This window comes from Melospiza melodia, chromosome 11 (assembly GCF_035770615.1).
Source record: "Melospiza melodia melodia isolate bMelMel2 chromosome 11, bMelMel2.pri, whole genome shotgun sequence".
Taxonomy (NCBI): domain Eukaryota; kingdom Metazoa; phylum Chordata; class Aves; order Passeriformes; family Passerellidae; genus Melospiza; species Melospiza melodia.
The window spans coordinates 19,587,830-19,608,713 of NC_086204.1; the positions used below are offsets into that span (position 1 = coordinate 19,587,830).

General features: G+C 38.3%; 1 protein-coding gene across 1 annotated transcript in view; it reads left to right on the forward strand.

Moving 5' to 3' along the window:
* Positions 1-20,884, forward strand: part of ADGRL4 (adhesion G protein-coupled receptor L4) — a 72,818-nt gene that overhangs the window by 45,664 nt on the left and 6,270 nt on the right. The window contains exons 6-13 of the mRNA XM_063165839.1: positions 258-431; positions 520-703; positions 2,958-3,074; positions 4,158-4,351; positions 5,622-5,789; positions 7,305-7,508; positions 8,499-8,719; positions 8,814-8,880. Of these exons, the coding sequence (XP_063021909.1) occupies positions 258-431; positions 520-703; positions 2,958-3,074; positions 4,158-4,351; positions 5,622-5,789; positions 7,305-7,508; positions 8,499-8,719; positions 8,814-8,880 (1,329 nt within the window). The remainder of the gene's footprint in view (positions 1-257; positions 432-519; positions 704-2,957; positions 3,075-4,157; positions 4,352-5,621; positions 5,790-7,304; positions 7,509-8,498; positions 8,720-8,813; positions 8,881-20,884) is intronic.

A 20,884-nucleotide genomic window follows, 5' to 3' on the forward strand; every position in this document is an offset into this window, starting at 1 on the left:
TTAGCTGCTGTAAGGAAAAATATGTGCAATGGTAGCACACCATTTTTTTAATTGTGGCTGTTTGTGAGGGTTATAACTAGACATGTGTAATATCAATAATTTATAGGTCAACATGTTGATTGGGTAGGAGTGTTTATTCACAAGTTTCTTATAAACCAGTATGTTAATTAACAGATATCAGTCTATTGGGTTCATTTTCACGTGCAGAAATATTGCTTTAATTGTTTCATTGAGATATGAATTCTGGCATTTTTCAGATTAGTCATTTAAAAACACCTCTGGAGAAGCTGCAAGAAATTAATAAAAATACTTTGGGACCCCTTTTACCTGTAGAAGTGATTTCATATGTTGAAGCACTGTCCCATTCACCGTGGAACACCATGAGTGACCCTGTCTCTGACAGTGAAGCCCTGCAGAACACCACCATTAACGTGAGTGGGTCAGGCCTTGGAGCTGTGGGGTTTGTCCTTATTCCAAAGATAGCATGGGACTCTTCTCAAACACGTGTTTTACTTACAGGTTTTGGTCAACACCGTGAACAATTTTTTACAAAAAGACAAAATTACAGCCTGGGAAGCTCTGCCTGTAGATAACCAAAGGAGGAGCCTGACCAAGCTGCTGCACACAGCAGAGCAGGCCACACTTCTCATGTCACAGAGCTTCAAAAGGACAGCCCAGCTGGATGCTAATGCAAGTGACATAGGTAAGATAAAGAAAATTATTCTGAGGTATACTTCAGATGTGGATTAAACTGAGGAGTTTTTCAACACAATTATAAAGATTAGAAATGGTGTTATGTGAAAGAAACAGGTGTTAATTTGTATGATTTTTGTAACTAACACCTGACTTTCAGTGTAGGTATCATAATTTTCAAAGACTAAACCTTTGAGTCCAGAGCAAAAAAATAAATTGAGAGACTGAAGGAACTTGTTTTCATATTCTCTTTAAATCTCTCATTATGGCCATATTCACACAGTCTAGATTCATTTTATAAGCACAAAATTATCTATGCATCTTATGTGTATAAAAAACACCAGTGGAACAAAATTTGGACTTACTTTCTACAGACTTTTTTTACTCTTTTTGGTTCAGTGTAGTTCTTATAAATGAACTTGGAATAAGGATTGTACCTAGTGAGTTTAATCTTGAGTGGCATAATCTCAACAGGAATTTCTCACTTTAAGAGGAATCCCCCAGGAGGAGAATTGGTTAGATCTCAACTGCACCATTTTGTTCACCTACCTTCTCTACCCTGTGTGCTGCTGTCTTCCCAACAATACCTGCTGATTTTGCTTTGGTAATAATAGTTTTACCATTCCTTCTACTGAGAGCAGAGTAAGGCTGACCAGCCACTTTTGCAAATCCTGATAAAGCATGGCAGATTCCTTTGCCAATGGCCACTCCTTCATCTTTATTTTTCTGAATGTCCCCAAACTGTATGTGATCTGATTTGTTATTTTAGATTTAGTACAGTCCTTCAGTGTCTCTCACCAGCTTGCTGTTTCATATGATGACTTGATGCGTAAGATTCCTACTGTGGTCTCGAGGCTGGTCAAACCACCTGTTCTTCCCTCACCTTTCTGAAAATAAATTAGAGTGATGAAAAAGAAGGGAGGGATTTGTTCCTCGACATGGACTCTGCAGAATGAGACTCATTTCATTGCAGAGCCCCTCTGGGCCTGCAGCAGGTGCAGGGCAGTGCCAGGCGCTGCTCTAAAGCCCCTGTGCTCCCTCCCCACACCTGCCCTGCTCGAAAGCAGAGGCTCTCATGACCACAGGGCTGAGGCCATGGAAGTCAGCAAAGAGGGTTCGGGTGCAGTCTCCAGTGGAACTGTAGGTGTCAGTCACCAAGGTGACAGAAAAAGCTGATAAAGAGAATGGAGAGGAATCCCTATGTTGAAAGGTTAATGATTGTATTCCTTGATTTTGTTCTAAAATGGTAAACTGGATGAGCCAATTTCCAAATTGGACCTAAACACTCAAATTTTTTGTTACTGTTTTTCAGCATGAATAAATTTTTCACAGGTCTCATATGTGCCAGACAATACAATTTTAGGTTAAGACCTACAACATCACCCCTCTCTCTCCACTGCTTTTTTTGGTGTAAGCTCTTGAACTATGAGCTTTACAAAACTCCAGCCAAAGAAAACAATTTCTTATGTCCTTACAAACATTTTCTGACAGCTGGTCTATTGAATAGCTCATATTATTTTTGTGTGCTGTGCTATAAGCAATGCAGATGGTCTAGCTTAGTGATATTCCTCCATCAGTCAAGTTTTAGATTTGTTTTGTTTCATTTTGTTTTGCTTTACTTTGTTTTGTTTTTAAAAAAAGCCCTATTGACTTCTTTTTATTCCCATCCTGGGTGATTGAAACTCAGCGCCGTAATGAAGCAAGTAAAGAGCTCAATAGTCTCTAATGTAGTTTTTGTCCTAAGGGGTGATGCTTGCTTGTTTGCTTTTTGACAAGACACATCATTAGTTCATGGTGCAGTGTGTATTTGGTAGCGTGGATGGATAACCATAAAACATATACTTTTCAAAAGTTGGCTTTTATCAAATGTTATTATTCAGTGGAGAATTTTGTGCTTTCCTTTTTATAATTGTGATTTGTAGCCCCTTTCAGAAATACATTTTTAATAAAGCAATAGCTCTTCCTAAAGTAACCTACATTGTTTTTCCAGTACCTAATTTAAGGAAAGGTAAATAAGAGACTATATTTTTCATAGAAAGAGTAAAAAGTATGAGAGCAAAATGTATGCATGAAAATTTAAAAAAATAGATGTTTAAACAAACGTGTTATATTAATGACATTTTTCTTGAAATATTTTGCACAAGGATAGAGTCTTAAAATTCACAGTAATTATGCAATCCAGTAGCACACTTACTAACCCAACTCTAAATTATGGCAGGCCATAATGGAGCTGTGATTTGTACAGTATTTTTCTTGTTTTACAGCACTCAAGGTTTTTGCTTTTGATTCACACCACATGAAACACATCCACCCTCATGTATACACAGGGGGAGATTACGTAAAGATCTCTCCAAAGAAGAGAAAGGAACCTCATCCAAATGGTAAGAAACAAAGGTTGAAGAGTAGGTGGGTTAATAAACACTTTAGACAGACTTTTACCCACTAGAAAACAGCCAAATGTGCAGTTTACCAAGGCTGAACTTCCCCACTGCTAGCTACAGAGAAGACAAGGTATTTTTGTGACCCTTTCTCCTTGATTGTCTCAAGACTGATATTTCTAATATATCCAGTGGCACAGTGTCCAATGAGTTTTCACCCTGGGCATTGATGCTACAGACCTGAGCTTTATCCATTTCTCAAGCCATAGATCTGCTGTATGACTTTGGGCCAGCCCCCCTCAACTCTCCTTCAAAATTTGGTGCATTTTTCTGTTCAGAGAGTAGCTCACTGGGGCAAGAACGTTTAATCTTTAGTACCAAAACCAGCAAGACCCAGATCTGGCTTGTACCTCAGAGTTACACAGAAAGGGCTTGCAACTACTGTTGCCACTAAATATAAATGCATATCACTAAATATAAATACATGTGTTTAAACAGTTATGGACTCATACCACATAATTTCATAAACATGGAAAAGATTTTTCAAATCTTTGTCTTCCATCTAATCTGTATCTCAAATCATATCAGTATCTAAAAATGTGGTTTATTGTGGTACCAGGGAGAAAGTCTCCACATTTTTAAAAATCAGCATTGAACCCTAAAATATCTTTTTCTTTTTCCCATCCTGGGTCCAATGTAATGGAAGTCAAACATCAGAAAAGTCCAGTATTTACTTCAAGTCAGAGACATTTAAGTCTATAAGAGCTGACACCACATGTGTAACCAGTTGCAGAACAGCAGCAACTATACATTACTCTAGGAAAAATACATATGGATATATCTAGTTAGTATTGCCGGTGTGAACACACGTTTTTACTTCCAATGCCAGTTACATTGTTTTAAATAAAGCTATATTTCATTGTCTCTAAAACATTTTTATAAGTATTCCACAAAGACTCCATCTGTTTTGCATATTTTATGCAATAGCAGCAATAATGTCTATTGTTTATTGTTTCCTTAATGCCTTCAATTTTGTTCTTCCATAAAAGCCCCCAAACTCCTAACCCTGGTGTGTTTGATTGATAGGCACCGTGGCAGTTGTCTTTCTGCGGTACAGCAACATCGGCTCGCTGCTTTCCTCGCCCAAAAACCTCTCCTCCAAAGACCCTTCCGAGCAGAGACAGACAGTGAGCTCTGCAGTTATAGCTGTTGCAATTAGCTCAAATCCACCCACGCTCTATGAGCTCGAGAAAATAACATTTACCTTAAAGTATGCCAAGGTAAGGAGGTTTTTTATTATCAGCTTCAAGTGAAACAAAGCATTAGCCAATCATTTTATGTGATGTAAGCATACCTGCAGCATATGATGAACTAAGACATAATTCTGTTGTTTGCTGATGTGATGTTACAGTTTACTACTCTAATAAGATTAATCTCAAATGTGACATCCTAAGTGCAATATACTAAATATGGTACAGAGGAAAATTGCTATGGGGCTTAAGCAAGGGCAATGATGCCATCTTGGCTGGGTTGTAGTATGGATAAAATGCAGATGTCTGAACCAGAGAATATAACAGGATCTTGATTGTTCTGTACTTAGGTGGGTTTTGTTTTCTGAAAGTTTATCAGACAGTTAAGCATGTATACTAAAAAAAAGGGGAAGTAATGCGTCAAGGTTTGTGCAAAAAAGGTAACCTGGAATTAGGGGGTAATAGCAGAACCTATAGTTTTGGAGCTTTGCTATTTCTGAAATCTGAACACATTTACTTAAAACTGAGAAGTTTACTTCCAGCAAATACAGATTTTTGCTGGCTTGAATCATATGTGAAAAATTACCTCACACAGCACAAAGAATCATCAGAAACATAACAAGAAAGCAATTCTGTAGAGAGGTGAGCAATGGAACAAGGTGCTAACCTTGGTTACACAGCCTTTAAATTTGTTTCTTCCCTTCTGAGTTAGAAATCACCTTTATATAAATTTGCATGTATTTATAAAGCCTACATTATAGGGGAGACTTAGTCTTTGACTAGATTTAGTAAGCACTCACTGTACTAAATAATACTAATGGTCTTCCTCATCACTGTTGTGTAGCAGGTGATATAGCAGGTGTGATATGACCCTGGCTTTATCCCAGATTGCTTTGTAAAATGCATGGAATAAGTCTCAGGTTTTGAACTGCTCATTTGGAATGGATAAGCAATGTGGCTGTAACCTTGGAGTCTACTCCATGTTCAGCAGGTGCAAGAATATATATAACAATGTTTTCAATAGGTAAAAATTCCAACATCTTTGCAGATGCCAGCAGGGTTCAGTAATCTGATTAGACTACATGTTTGGTGGGGTTTTAGCTGTGTGAATAAATTGCTTCCATCCCCAGCCACATTTTAATTGCTTGGAATAGGCCTTGCAGAATGTGTTTTTTGTTTCCCAACCTTCCAATGATAACAAGCATTTTTTAATGAATTGTGCGGTCTAGCGTAAGAAAGGTCTCTTGATGGGAAATATCCTGCCTTTTGCCATCAGCAGAACATCTTGTTTCTGTTCCAGACTGCAGATAAAGACATTAAATGTGCATTTTGGAACTACTCAGACACAATGAATGGCAACTGGGCTACAGAAGGCTGTGAGCTGACACATTCCAACTCCACTCATATCTCATGCAAATGTAATCATCTGACTCATTTTGCTGTTTTGATGTCCTCAGGTGGCTCCGTTGTAAGTGCTATTTTAATTTAGTGTTTTACCTGATACTTTATTCTGTTTTCTTTCCTTATGTTTTTATTTTAGTGCAACCTGCATACTCACCCCCCTTTAGGTTGTCTCTCAGTTTTGTTCAGCAAACACACAATTTATTGTGCACAAAGCAAACAAAATTCCTCCCATATGTGTTTGAATTTCCTTATGTCCTTTCTGCAGTATTACAGAGCAGTGATGCAGCAAAGTATCTTGTTCCAAAAACACAGTCTGTTGTGCTTATTTTTGGAGCATTGCATTTCATTTTACATCTCACTTTAATACTGCTGTGGGATTTATCTGCCATTCATTGGTGGTCAGTAACCATATGGCCCTGAATTTCTGTCTCTCAAAACTTTGCCACCCATTTGTCTAACCTTGGCATCTAAAAATCTGCTTTAAATTCTCTCTGGAGAGTTTGCAGCAGCATAATCATTCTGAAGTTTATGGCTATTAAACATGGGCACTCCCGACCAGCACAAAATTGGGAGGATGGCCATTCAATTTATGTCCTTCTTACATTAAGAAGTTCCATTGATTTCCAGGGTCTCAGTGGGGATCTGCAGGAGCTCAGGTCCTGCCTCAGGAGGCAGCTTTATAAGGTATCAGAACTGACAGCAAGCAGAATATTAGCATGAATATACTGTATTGAGACAGTTCTCTCACACTGTGAATTTCATGCTGATAGAGGCTGTTTCCTGGTTGCTAAATAGCATCCTAAGTCTTCAGTTGAAATTTAAAACCTTTGCAGGTACCTATATAGTTATTTTGAAAAGAAAGGCTGGGAGGTGAAGAATCTCTCATCCTTTATTTAGTAAAAAAATACTGGGATATATTTTATGGTCAGCTGAATACCATCCTTTTGCTGATGTACAGTCATGTATTTCAGAGTTTCTTTGTTCAAATAGCAAACAGCAAAAGAAATTGTATTCTTATACAGAAAATATTCACGTCCAGTATTGAAGTATCTTGTGTTTCTCTGGAGAAAGTTCATGTTAAATATCTGGAATAGCATTTGCTTGAAGTGATTGTTATTTCAGAGTCTTGTTTTGATCATGTTGCAAATTCAGTAAGACAGTTATTCAGTTTTGCTTATCTAAGTCACTGCTGTGATAAGTCCTTTTATATTAGAAAATATTTGTGTCATATTAATAGATGTCCTACTGCCAGTGTATTTGTAATTCACTGAAATGATCTGATTTTGAAAATCTTATTAGGAGATACTGATGTTAATAAAAAGTTTCGTTAAGAAATATCAGAAAACGCAAGAGCAGGAATATATACAGTTTATTACTAATTTCCCCTAGAATTATATCTGTCTCACAAAAACCCAATACTTTTTAGATTATCCAAAGTGTACATTTCCAGTGAAACTCTGCAAACAGTTTTGATTAATATTTTGTAGAAAAGAAGAAAAGAGCTGTATTATAGAATGAGGTCTTTCTTGAGATGTTACAAAGCTGTTCTTTTAAATACTATATTATAATTTTCCCCCAGGGTGTTACAAATTATAGCATTCTTACAAGAATCACTCAGCTAGGAATAATTATTTCGTTGATTTGCCTCTCCATGTGCATTTTCACCTTCTGGTTCTTCAGTGAAATTCAAAGCACTAGAACGACAATTCACAAAAACCTCTGCTGCAGCCTTTTCCTGGCAGAACTTATTTTTCTGATTGGAATTAATATGAACAATAACAAGGTGGGTAGTTTTCACTTGTGCCTTGATTTTGTATTGCAAAATAAATATACAGTATAAGATAAGATCTTCCTTCCACTCCCCACACTTCCTACCTACAATAGTGACCCTGCCTTCCCAGTACAGTAACAGGAAATACAAAATGGTCATTTAAAGAGGCAGGCCCTTCATCTGAGCTGGTGTGTAGTGACTTTACTACATGGATTTCACTTAAAATTTGTCACCTTTACTGAGAATGAGATCTCAATGTGTTTAGCATTTTCACTTCACTTAGGATGCTGTATAAAGCTACGATGGTGGCCCCCAGGTTAACAGTGTTCTCTAAAATCAGGCCAGAGCTGCAATCCCAAGCTGACATCTGAGATATTGAGCTGTAGGCTGGAGGACCACATGTGAGGTCTTGACCTCTTTTGCTTTTCAGAAATCTGGGGGTTGATTTTTGCATCTCAGATTAGTTTCAAGAAATAAAATTATGCATAAATTATCAAAATATCCTACTATAAGTAGCTGAATAGGATTTAAAATCACTTGAAAAAATACGAGCTGCTATCCCCGAGGTAGCACTCCAGCACTGATGGATTGAAAAATATCATTTTACAAACACTTTGTATAACAAAAGTTATTTCAGAAATAATTCCTTGTGATTCCTAATTACAATGTTATCAAAATAATAAAAATTAACTTTCTGTAGAACAAGCCTATAGACTACTCAGCTATAACAATAGGATCAAACTAGTCAAGCCACTTATGGGAAAGACAGAAACTAATTTTAAAAGTGGAATTAGTCTATTTTACCATTTGCTACAGAAAACACTAATGAGCAAATGTACAAATGGGTGTAGGCCAAGTTCTTGTTAACCAGCTTTACAACTGGGCTGAATCCCCACTTTAAGGTCACTCAGTTGCTGTGCATGTACTGTTATGTTATAATATATATTGACAAAAGCCTGTTAATGGGATTGTGACTCCTGCTTTCTCTGGTTGAATTTCTAGCTCTTCTGTTCAATTACTGCTGGACTACTCCATTATTTCCTGCTAGCTGCTTTTGCATGGATGTGCATTGAAGGTATTCACCTCTACCTTATAGTTGTGGGAGTCATCTACAACAAGGGTTTCTTGCACAAGAATTTCTATGTCTTTGGCTATGTCAGCCCAGCCGTGGTTGTTGGAATCTCTGCTGCACTGGGATACAAGTACTATGGCACCACAGAAGTGTAAGTCACTGTTTCTGTGTCCAAATCATCATACAGGCGGAGACAATAATCACAAAAGCACATTTCAAGGCATTTTCTGCTGTTTAATTTTCAGATGTTGGCTCAGCACTAAGAATAACTTTATATGGAGTTTTATAGGACCAGCATGTCTAATAATTCTTGTAAGTATAATTTTAATTTTTTATTGTAGTACATAAAGCCAATAATAAAAGGTGTTTAATAATCACCCACCCATTGCCAGCATAGCTGTGAGTGCTAATTATAGGGCAGAATTGACTAATTTAGACCTTTTAATAGTACCTCTAAATTATTTATATGCTGTACATCTAAACACTTTACTAGTCTGAAAAATGAATGTTTGACAAAAAAAGTTCAATATAATATCAGGGGAGTTTTTTCTTACTCTCTTTCTTTTATCCCAACGGTTTGTGAAATTCTGTGAAGCATTTCTGGTTTTTACAGAGAGGCATCTTTGTATGTCACTGGCATCTCAGCATGGCTCAGCAGGAGGTGTTACACAGACACCATCCTAGCAGACAGATAATCTGGTTTTTCAAATGTTGTGTGACTTAATCTCTTATCAGTGATCGGTCATCTTTGTAAGATTAGACTGTCATCTTTGTGGTTTTATCATTCGCATGTACCCTGTCATCATCAAAGCCATTTTAGACAAAATTGCGACGTCAGAGAAAAGAACCTGCTATTTCACATGGGCAGACAAGTCAAGTATTGATAGCCCTATTTCAGCCGTGAAGAGGGCCTTTTTAATTCCTATTGGAAGTGGTTTCAAACCTGCAAATTTGGCAGGTATTACATGTTCAATTCTGAATCGAGATGTTTTTGGTGTCTCAGGAGCATTCCTAAGTGCTATAAAGTTTAAGGAACCATTCTGGCTGTAATGGGGCTGTATTCTGTACGACTGTGTTGACAGTGATAGCTGAGCTAACAGGAGGAGAAGCTGCAATAGTGAGGCCCCACAACACACACCCACGGTCAAGTCAGTTACAGCTGTGTTCCTTTTTAAGCTATTTGGTATAATGTGAGGATTTGTTAAAAAAAAAAAAAAAAAAAAAGTGGAAGGTCATAACGCATTCAACTTGGTAGTGAAACAGTTTTATGTCAAGGCATTATCCATTTCAAAGCTTAATAAAGTATCAGGTATAATTCTGGTCAAATTTCACGCCAAATTCCCACTGCATATTGGGTACAGCTGGAAACAACCTGCCAGATATAGCTGCAAGGTTATGCCTCCCCATCTCACCCTTCTGGTGAGCACAGCAAATTTGGAGAGGCAAAGCACCCTGACCTCCCTTGGGTCAGTGTTTCTGGGTCAGATAGCCCTGGTGTCCAGCAGGTTAATAAGATGAATAAAATCATGGCAAGGCATCATCCTTTACTAGGAAGTTCTTACAATTCTTAGGTTTATGTTTACAATTTCCTATTTCCTCTTTGGACCTTATCTTTCCTTCCATGGAGGCAGCAGGGCTGGGATTTTGTTGTTATTTCTCTCATTGCTGCTCCTCATTTGCCCTCAAGTAAAGATTTATGCACAGTGATGTATCTCTGTAGGGTTAGCACACGAAAATCGCATTATCAAACACACAAAATGCTCCAAGGGCAGGCATCTGTAACCTTGTTTTCAGCTCCAGCTGAGCTGTGCCCAGTGGGGATCTCAGGTACACAGCACAGAGGCAGAGCAGGTCTGCAGTGGCTTTGCTGTAAATCTGGCTGGCTGCAGAAGCAAATCCTGCAAGCTGGACTCTGAGGCCTGTAGACATTCTCTGAGCACTCCAGATCTTCCAGCAATCCCTGCAAATTAAAAGGAAAAAGGGAGGTGTTAGAAGACGATCCAGGCCTGTATGCCAGTGCAGCCCTCCTATGGATGAGGAGAGCTGCCAGACAGTTTCTTTCTCTCTCACTCCTTTGCCTAAGACCTGTAGCTGAACAGCAAAGAGCCCTGTTCAGCTACTTTTGGTGTGTTATAGAAGTATTTTGTGCTAATTTGTTTTCCCAGCATTTGTATACTTCATTTAGTGTCTCTTCATAACAGTGTGCTCCTAGATTGTGGGGGGAAAGGCAATCTGCTTTCAGCAAGGTGCTTCAGCAGCTCCAGGGTTTTTTTGAGGGTTTTGACAGCTTGTTTTGACAGCAAAATGAAGCCTGAACTTCAAGAGGGATATTTTCTAAGGGTGTAGGTACCTAGGTATTTTGCTCATGCTCTATCCAGGTAGTACACGAAAATATGGAAAACCCTATGAAAATAGGCACTGACACTGGAAGATGAAGTTGGTGTCAGATGTCTTCTCCGTGGAAAGCACATTGTTGGTAGCAATTCTGTTTCCATTGTCCAGCCTTCCTGTTGAGAACACTGCATGGGCTTCAACATGACAAAGATTACTCTTTCCAAAGTAGTGCCACTCAGGCAGTCCTTTTAATTACAGGAGCCAATCTTTTCCCAATGTTTCCATTCTGCCCACAGCTAATTAAAGAGAAAGAATTTAAAAAATATTAGTTAACAACTCTGACAAGAAAATATCATTTTTGTTCTAGAATAACCAGATAGAGCACTACAACCATCATTCAAAGCTGAAATATCTGGCAGCTTCAAGTTTACCTTTAATCCTAAACTTCATCTGCTAATAGCATTGAATTTGCAGATTTTCCAAGACAGTTAGGAGACCATGGATACCAATTCTCTGGAGGGCTACTCACCACAAAATTCTTGCACAAAACCATTAAAAACATTGTCAGGACAAATGCCCATGTACCCAAATGGTGGTTTCCCTTTCTGTGAGTGGGACCCAGGAGATTTGTCGTTTGGATTATACTGTAATATGCTTCTAAGACAGCATGTAAATGATGAACAGAACCCCCCCTGTACCAATGGTCAGCTGTCTCAGGGCACATTGTTTCAGACATGTCCTTGGGCTGTAAATCTGTAGTAAAAATGAAGCATAGGGAGCTCAAGTGTTTATCAGGAGTACAAATTAAGTTCTTCTCTGATTGCCTAAGCAGAAACACTTCTTCTGAAGGTGTTTGCTTATTAATATAGAGGTTCTATTAGAAGTTTTAAGTGCAAAGTAATGGGCTTATTGATCCCATCTAAAAATTATTATTATTATTAGATTGGTGACTGTACATGAAAAGAAGTGGGTCAGAAACTCTTTAGATGGACTTAGCAAAGAAAGAGCATTTTAAACCTTTAGAAAACAAGCTGCAAACTGAAGATAACTTCTACAATTTATTCCTTCCTCCTAATATTTGTAATCTTTAGAACCACAACCATTTTAACTAAAACTATGCAGTAGATTAGATCAAAGCATACAAGTATGGAGAAATTATTTATAACATGTATTTAAACTTTTTAATAGGAACGTGAGTTTATCTCAAGCTTTAAGGGACAAACATTCACACACATGGCAGCCAAAGACTGATTGAGGCAAAGAAAAATATAAACCCCGGAGATAAAAGATATGAAAATGGGGGAGGAAAAAACCCAGAGAATATAAAGAAGCCCTAGAAGAGTTTCTTTACTATTGTAAAACACTCTTACAGGAATAATCTCCCTGGTAATAAGTGTGTACAATGGAAATGAGTATTTGTCGCCAGGGTGACGTGGCTGCAGTTTTGATTAGCATGTAATTTCTGTCAGCAACAAACTCCTTCCCATTTTGGAGCATTTCAACATGGCTTTCCCCACCCCTGGCATCATAGCTTTTTGAGTGGGAGTAGACCTGTGTAAGGGCTTTATTCTGTACCCCTGGTGGTTTTGGAATCTTCATCTTTTAAACTCTGTAGATACAGCATAAGTTCTTCCACTTGTACCCTATTTTGAGGTTCAGTTATATATTAGTTATCCATTTGGGAGTAGAAATGATGTCTGGAAGGGTGGGCCAAGGGCTGTTAACACTGTAGTTATGAAAGTCTATGAGACATTAAAAGGAAAATTTGGAAAAGAATCACTGCTATTCCAAGTGCAGCTCCAGCCAACCCTTCTAATATACCTGTCTCCCACAATGTTCTCCCATCAAATCTGTTCAGCTGAGCTTTGTGCAGCAAGTTCAAAGTCACCCATGAAAACATGATTTGTGCCTTTACAGTATCGACAGAGTCATGCAGACTTGACTGTTGTACCTACTGTCACTGTCACAATAAATTGGCACACCTCTGTGAGGAACAAGGACTCAGAAGTGTGACGTGTTGTAACATTAATAGGTACAATTTGCCATTTGACAGTATAAATCTATCACTATCATTTGTTGAGATCACCTCCCTAATGAAAAATACAGACTTGCTCTTTGAGGTTGGAACATTTCCAAAATTGAACATCATCCAAATAATCCTCTCTGTGGTTTTTGTCCAAACATCCCAGTGCTGTGCAGTGAGGAGGTAGCTCCTGCATGCTATTCCTTGTTTTACCTCTCTAATGAGTGTTTTTAGGGACTTTGAAGGTGTCTGGCTTGGCTTCAAGTTCCAGTTTCTTGAAACAATTGGTAATTGTAGTGTTTACAACTATAAAAATGGCTTATACACGAACCCTGCAATTTTCAGAGCATTCTTGTGCACTTGACTTAGAACGTACAAGCCAAGAATAATTCTTGGAGTGGTGTCCCCAGAAAATCCAAGCTCTTTTTTGATAAATGTAATGAATAATCAACTGTAAAGCAAAAATATTCTAAGAACTTCAGTGATTGATTAACCATACTGGTTGAACCTTTCTTATATAAATGAATGGGTAAATGAATAAAATATACAGATTGCAGTTGCAAAATGCAAAAAAGTGACATATGAGTGATGAAAGCAGGCTAGCAGTAGAGTAATGCTTTTCATTAAGGAACTGCCTGCATATTCATTAGAGGTAGTCGATTACTTAAAAAATACATTCATCAGATAATTTATTTGATGAATTTTACCATTATTTGTCAAATAATTTATTCAACAAAAAAAGGTAAAATTAATGGATTAGTGCATTTATCAAATCTTAATGGACAGCTCTAATACTTATTCAGTTCTGTACATTTAGGTTGATTCAAGATTAGTAATACTGCTGCAATCAATGCAGAAGAATTCCTGGCAAATCCATTACTGTGCTATTTTCTCATATACTCACAAATTTCATGCACTTAATCTAGACTATTCAAACTGAACATATTTCATATAAAAAATAAATATTCAAAGAATCTAAGATATTACATTTTCCCAAGCTTCAATAAAGAACATGGTCTGGCAGACCGTTGTTACCATTTCAAAAAAAAAAGAAAAGAAAAAAAAAGCAGCCCCTCTGAGGTGAGTCACATCACAGTGATGTCATCAAGTCCACTGTCTCTTTGGGCTTCCTCACTTTATTATCCTTGTTCTTCAGTGAAACATTGCACAATCAGTATTCCTGACATTGCTTGATATTCTAAGAATTATTATCAAAAATGTTCCTTGACCTCTGACTTCCACCACAACAAAACATAGCACCATCTCACATTTTTCAGTGAATATTTATGCTCTGAAAAATTCAATGGGTTTTTTTTTGTGATAAATGCTTAGTTATGTTTCTTATATAGATGTGAAAGATATACTCCACCGTTAACTGTGTGTTTTTCAGAAAATAGCTGTTTAAAACATTTTTTTATATCTACTGTTATTTCTCAGTCTGCCTTTTTAGTGGAAATAAATTCCTACTGGGACTAGCAATGCCTTTATTATTCTTTTTTAAAGAGTAATAGTCCCCTTTTCATTAACCTCTCAGTGGCTTCAGTTAAAGGTGTCTCCATGGCATTTCTTATGCCATTGTGGATAAAGTGGAGAGAATTAATTATATAGTGGCATTAAAGACCAAGTCTGCAACTTTGCTTGAAACAGATTAGTTTAAACCACAGTGCTGTTCAGCAACAATACCTGCTGTGCTAAATAATAACCGAGTCAGAAAATACTTGCCCTGTTCAGTGGACAGGATCAACAGCTTCCATATTGCCAAACCCAATGGATGCAATTTCTCAGCAAGACCAGAGCTTTCACATGAATCAAGGTTTTATCTTCCTTCTCTCTGCTATTAAAGCCCCAATTCTATGGTCCCTTGACATACTTAGGAAAAAGAGGGGTATGTCCATTAGCCATTTTAGAGTAATGTAATTAGAAAAAATATTTGATCCTGTGTTATTGCATAGTAACAAATTCATTGCATAAGGCTGAAGGGTCCTTGAAGAATGTTCCAAACAAAAGTGTTTGCTTTTTAAAAAATCAGCTTAGTAGTTCTATAAGAAAAAAGTAAATGAAGTTGTCCCTTGCTGTCTCTGGAAGAACATTAGACTCGAAACTCAGGCGTGTCCTCTGTCACCCAGAGTGAACCAAGCAGACACAGCAGGGGAGGGAGCACAGGTGGATGTCAAGGGAAAGGAGAAGAGCACCTGCATGTGCCAGGTGGCTGCAGATTTCCTGAGATGTTCCCCAGCTCAGAGCAGATTAATGTCGCACACATCTTCCTTCAGTTCTAGAAAGACTCTTTTAATGGATCCATGTATAATCAGCTTTTGTGGGGTTTTTTTTAGGAAAGCCATACAACTGACTGAAATAGGTTAGTTTTGTTGGTTTGTATTTTAGGGTTTTTTCATTGTTTAATATCTTCTTGGTGGTTCTGTTATATGCCTTGCTCTAAGCACAATTACTATAAACATATATGCTTACCCTAAATTGTTCACTGAAAGGACACCATAGGTTTGCTTTAGACAGTTAGCATAGACTGGTGATGTCTTTTGGACTTTCTTAGCAATTACATAATGGCTTCATCCACATGACATCTCACTTGAATCAGATCTTCTTCCAGTATCCTACTGCCCCTTTGATTCATTCCTGACAGGCATTTACAGAGGTGAACTTAAATTCACAACAGTAATTGCACAGGAATACTGTGCTTGGAAATCTCACTTGGACACTAAAAGAAGTTTTTGTAGTTTTGAATAAATCATGCCATGTGATCCTGAAGAGGATTTGGCAAATTGTGGAAGGTATGGATAGCTTTCTGACAAATATTCACGCCTCCAAAATTGAAAATACAGCTTGTTCTCAGACTTCACATCTCAGTCATGCACCTGATGCTTTCTCCTTCTTGGTAGCTCATCCAGTCACTGAAGCTAGTTGTACTAAAAGATAATGTACAACTATTTCACTCCTCCTTTCTGTGTCAAACTCCTGCAGGGTTCCTACACGAGGCTCCAGATGCAGCCTAAGAAAAGTTTCCATGTATGCAAGGAAACCATAGGAACAGGAGCAATGTGTAGTCTGAGCCTTTTGATGCACCTTGAATCAGTTCATTAAACAGCCTGATTTATGTCACTCCAAACTCACAAGATAATACATCTTCTCAAAAGCTTCTTGGAAAAGAAGAGTAAACCTAGGGATTGTTTACACTGTGAGCTAAATAGGCCCCAGTCCTACCACTGCATCTAACTGGGGTAACATTTATGTCTGAGGTCAGGTACAGCTCTGTTGGTTCATCCCTCCTGCCCTTGGCTGCAGAGATGACAGTAAATAATGTGTTTGGTTTTGCAATCCAATAAGAAATAACATTGAATCCACAAGTCTGCAAAGCTGTTTACCCTGATGAGAAGCATGAAAACCCCATTTATTTATTTACATCTTCTTTTAAGTGTTCTAAAAATATAAAGGAAACAGTTAATTGAGTCTAAATCTATAGCTTGAAGTATGTAAAAGAAAACTTTGAAGTATTCATAAATAAAAAGCAATCCTATGTGAACTTTTTTTTTTTTTTCCCAAGTCAGGATTTGTAATAAACTCATTTGGCTATGTTTTAACTTTTAAAACAAGTGAAATCATTAAAATCTTAGAAGCATAAAATTCTACCCCTGAATAATTGAAAATATTTCCCAAAAATACAGCCTAAAGGGGTTCATTAATGTTTTTGTTCCGTTTCCTACTCCTAGATAAGACTGCTGTTGTATACTTAAAGCTTTCGAGAAGATCTATTCACTGGGGACGTGGTAATGAGATAAATCAGTCAGGAGACAAACCCTGACTGTTTGACTGCCAGCTTGTGTCCAATTTTATGCAATTAATGCAGCACACATTTTCATTTTGAAGCTTAAACGGTTGTATTGTTAATAACTTAATTCCGTTCTCCCGGGCTGCAGTAACGATGACCCACTGAACGCTGCGGCTTCAGCCACCATCAGCCATCCAGCCAGAGAGGCAGGCATGGATTGCTCTCCCTGGCAGAACCCAGACCATCACAAGCTCATTAATTCAAACACTCGTAATGAGGGTCATTGTACAGACTGATACAGATGCAGCTGCTCTGAACTTCAGACATTTTTTGAAAAAGCCACATTCAATATGATATATGTAAAAAATTCAAGTATATGCCTAAGAGAGCAGCAGGAGAAATTTTCTCATTCTTTTTTGTGAGATCTGACATCAGCATATAGATGGTTTCATCAATTATTGAGACAGAGACTAAGAAAGGAAAAGGGAATGATTTGGGGGTTTCATTTTTGAAGTTTGAATTTAAAGTGCTCAGACTGAATCAGAACTAGTATGTCTGAGTCTTTAGAATTAGCTGCTTCTTTCTTATACCTTCTCTTCTTTGTAACACTAGAGAGCCTTTAAAGGCTGGTATTTGAAATGTTTTAATAACTTTTGAAAGGCTGGGGTGTATCTTTTTACACAAAGATATCATACATGAAATTACTGATTCCTTTTTCATTCTATAAATAATGTGCATTGGAAATACTCTCAAAACCTCAGCCTCATATTAAACAACTGTAGCAGTGTTTAAAAAACAAAACTGTTTAGATAATCCTGGACAAGGAACTGGGGGGGTGAGGGAAATCCAGGTCTTTCTGCTCCAGTGAATATTTAATTATTTATATGGCATGGAATAGATCCAGCAGTAGCAGTAGCAGTGAATAACTATACAGAGCTGAAGAAACCAAGGGTCATAGCCAAGTCTGAATATTAAGCAAAACAGAAAATTGTGCCCCATGTCTCCAACATCCTGTATAAATGTGCTGTCCACAGGGATTTTCATTGTTCAGGAGTGTCCTTTCTGGTTTTATTCAGTAAAGCCATCCTGGTCAGGAAGCGTTTCCTGGTGAAAACACAGTCTAAAACAGTAAATGTCTTTTAGTGCTAATGAACTGACATTTTTCAAGAAAAAAAGTCTTGGATGAAATTTTTTTGAATGCCCTGTCCTGATCCATTTAATTTCACCACAAGTCCAGGTACTAACTGAGCCACTGCCATGAAAGACAGACCATTCCCCTCTGAGCTTTCAAGTGCTCTTTGTCTTGCTTTAAAAAAGGAAGGGGGGGAAGAAGGAAAAAAGATGTCTTAGTTGTCAAATCTGACAGCTTTCAGCTACCTTGATGGGGCAAAATGATGATAGATCACTTCACTCAGTGTCTTACAATTTAATTGTAATTAATTATGAAAGAAATTACAGCTCTTCAACATGAGTGCAAATATTTTTATTTGCAAGTTTTATTAAATTTTGTGCAGCTCATCCTATTCAGTGTTCAACTAACAAAAAATACCATTCTGCATCTACACAGGGAGAGTTTCATGCAGTGTGAAGCACTAACATCATATTTACTTGAGGACAGAACACTACAATACTCTTTCAGTATGTAAAATAGGTACATTTCAGAGTGGAATTAAAGACCTATTTTAAATATAGCTGTTGCTAGGCAATGTGCTATTAGCAGAACTCCAGCAGCCTGGAACACTTAGGATTTTAGGACCTACATGCTCGTTCTTATATTATTATTTAGTTTCTAAAATACTAGCAATCCACAGAGAGGTTGGTGATTCGCTTAGAAAATAGGTGAGATTGTTCCTCAGTGCTCTCTGCTGGGGCAGTCCCAGACCTGACAGGAGTGGCAGCCAGGGCAGCAGCATCTTGCTGTGTCCATGCCCAGCTTTCCTTCCTTGCAGAAGCACCTGCTCAGGTAGCAGGGAGACAGAGGGAGGGATGCTCACCTGCAAGCAGACTTTCAGGGATGTCCTAGATGCAGGTGGAGGTAGGTTAGCTCCATTCTTTTCCCATCCTATTCTAAAATACATATGACTGATTGAACAGAGATCCCTGGGCTAACTCCTTTGGCAAAGCCTCCCTGTTGTTGACCAGATGATTAGGAGAGCACCAGTAAATTTCTTTGAATTCTAAATTGCTTTCTCTCTCCTGCAAGAGGACATTATCCAGATCAGTGCTGTGGGTCAGATCTGATCCTAGGAGTTGTACCACTCCAGACTGCTGTGAACTCTTCCCTGTCTGCCTGTTGTACCTACCCCAGCAACATCACAGTTCTGAACATGGGAACTGTAGCATGGAGATCCCCAAAACAGCAGCAGGAAAATATCAGTCCTGCTCTTTACCACAGTGTGCATCCATGACGCATTAAGTGCTAAAACCTGCAGCAGTGCCCACTGTTGCCTGTGAATGTCTTGGGACTGCATTCTCTGTGGTGTGCAGTGATAAAGCCTTGACAATGCTGGTGGCAATAGGAGTTTTACTATTTAACTGGCATTCTGCACATTAGTTTAATGGGGCCAGAATTCACTCCAACACCCTAAATCCTTCTGACCCTTTTCATATGTGATGTCCCAGAGAGGGATATAACACTTATCATCCTTCCTTTAAACTCCATCTCAGGTGTACAATACAACCCAGCTCCTGGGTTTGTGTCTCCTTAGAGCTTATCCAAGGTTATACAGCTACATAAATGTAGTTGCCCATATCTACAGAATCCTGATTTCATGGGCATCCTAATAATTGTTCTTGTTCATTTCCTATTTCTCACAAATATATTTTAAGTTTTTCATTTGTTCATAAATATACCATAACATTTCTAGAATTTAAGAATGCTAAAAATACTTTTACAAATATCTTTAGGGAGACTTGATTCCCTGAAGATGCTGTGAGTAGAGGCTTTTTCTGTATCAGTCCTTGACTTTGATTAACCACTTAAAAAAAGAAAAAAATGAATAGATTAATTATTAAAATTATTCCTGTAGTGCACCTGAGCAATGATGAGTGAAACATGATTCTCACTGAATTGCAGAGGAGGCAGAGCTGAGGATGCTGAGCACTTCAGAGAATTGCCCTGGCAGGGAGAAAGTCAGAGGTTTTCTTTGTAAAATGATAAGGACTGAGTGCACTGTTTGCCCAATAGCAGTCTGGGGTGGTTTGTTAAATAAATAAAATACAAAAAAAATTATTCAGTTCAGGGCCTGGAATCAATGCAATTCCCCTCTAGTCTATTAGCCTTGCCGAGCAGCCCCTCTCAGGACACAGCAGTTTCTCTGCCTGCTCAGCCATGTAATAGCACTGAAAACAAAGGCACCGGAGCCGCCGTGTCACACTGTGACATCGTTATTCACTCCATAAAACCGCGGCCGTGCCCAGCCCTCACGCCCTGGCTGTGCCCCCAGCTGCAGACTCGCTGTGCTCATTATTCAGGTGAGCTGTCCCCAGGCTGGCCCTGTGCACAGCCTGTGCTGAGCTCGGTGTCACAGCTGCCTGCACATCCTGCTCTGCTCAGCCTCTCCCTCTCCGGGGACACCATGCCTTATGCTTGCCATTTCCTTCTCAGTCACCTGGCCTGTCACCTTAAGGCAGTCTTAATTATAGTGCCATTGAAGGTTTAGTCAACAAGATCTTAAGACTCTGGTTTAATTACAAAAAAGAAAACACAAGATTACAACCAAAGTAAGTATAAAACAATATTTGGCTGTAAGGAGCAATCGAAACTTTTTAGATGTTTCAGCGTCTGTCATGCAGAAGCCCCTCTCTCTCAGACAGAAAATTTGGGGATCCAGGACTTTTGTGTACATCTGTATTTTAGACTACTTCTGCAGCCTACTACCTCAATTTCTGCTTGTTTGAAACTCATTTTTGCATACAAATTCAAATGTCTTAAGTGCTTGTACCTTTGGCTAGGCATTTTAAGTGATTTGACTTCTCATTCCATTTGTTGGAACACATAAGGCTCTTTGGGGATATCAGTTCTATTTCCCCTTTAGTCCTAGTAAGTTCAACTTATTAGTGTTCATACTCAGTCCTGCCATCCAATATGAACTTTTTACTTTACATTTCCCAGAAATAGAGGCCATTGGTGTGTTCATAGCAAAGAACATACAGAGTATCAGGTTGAAGCAGGA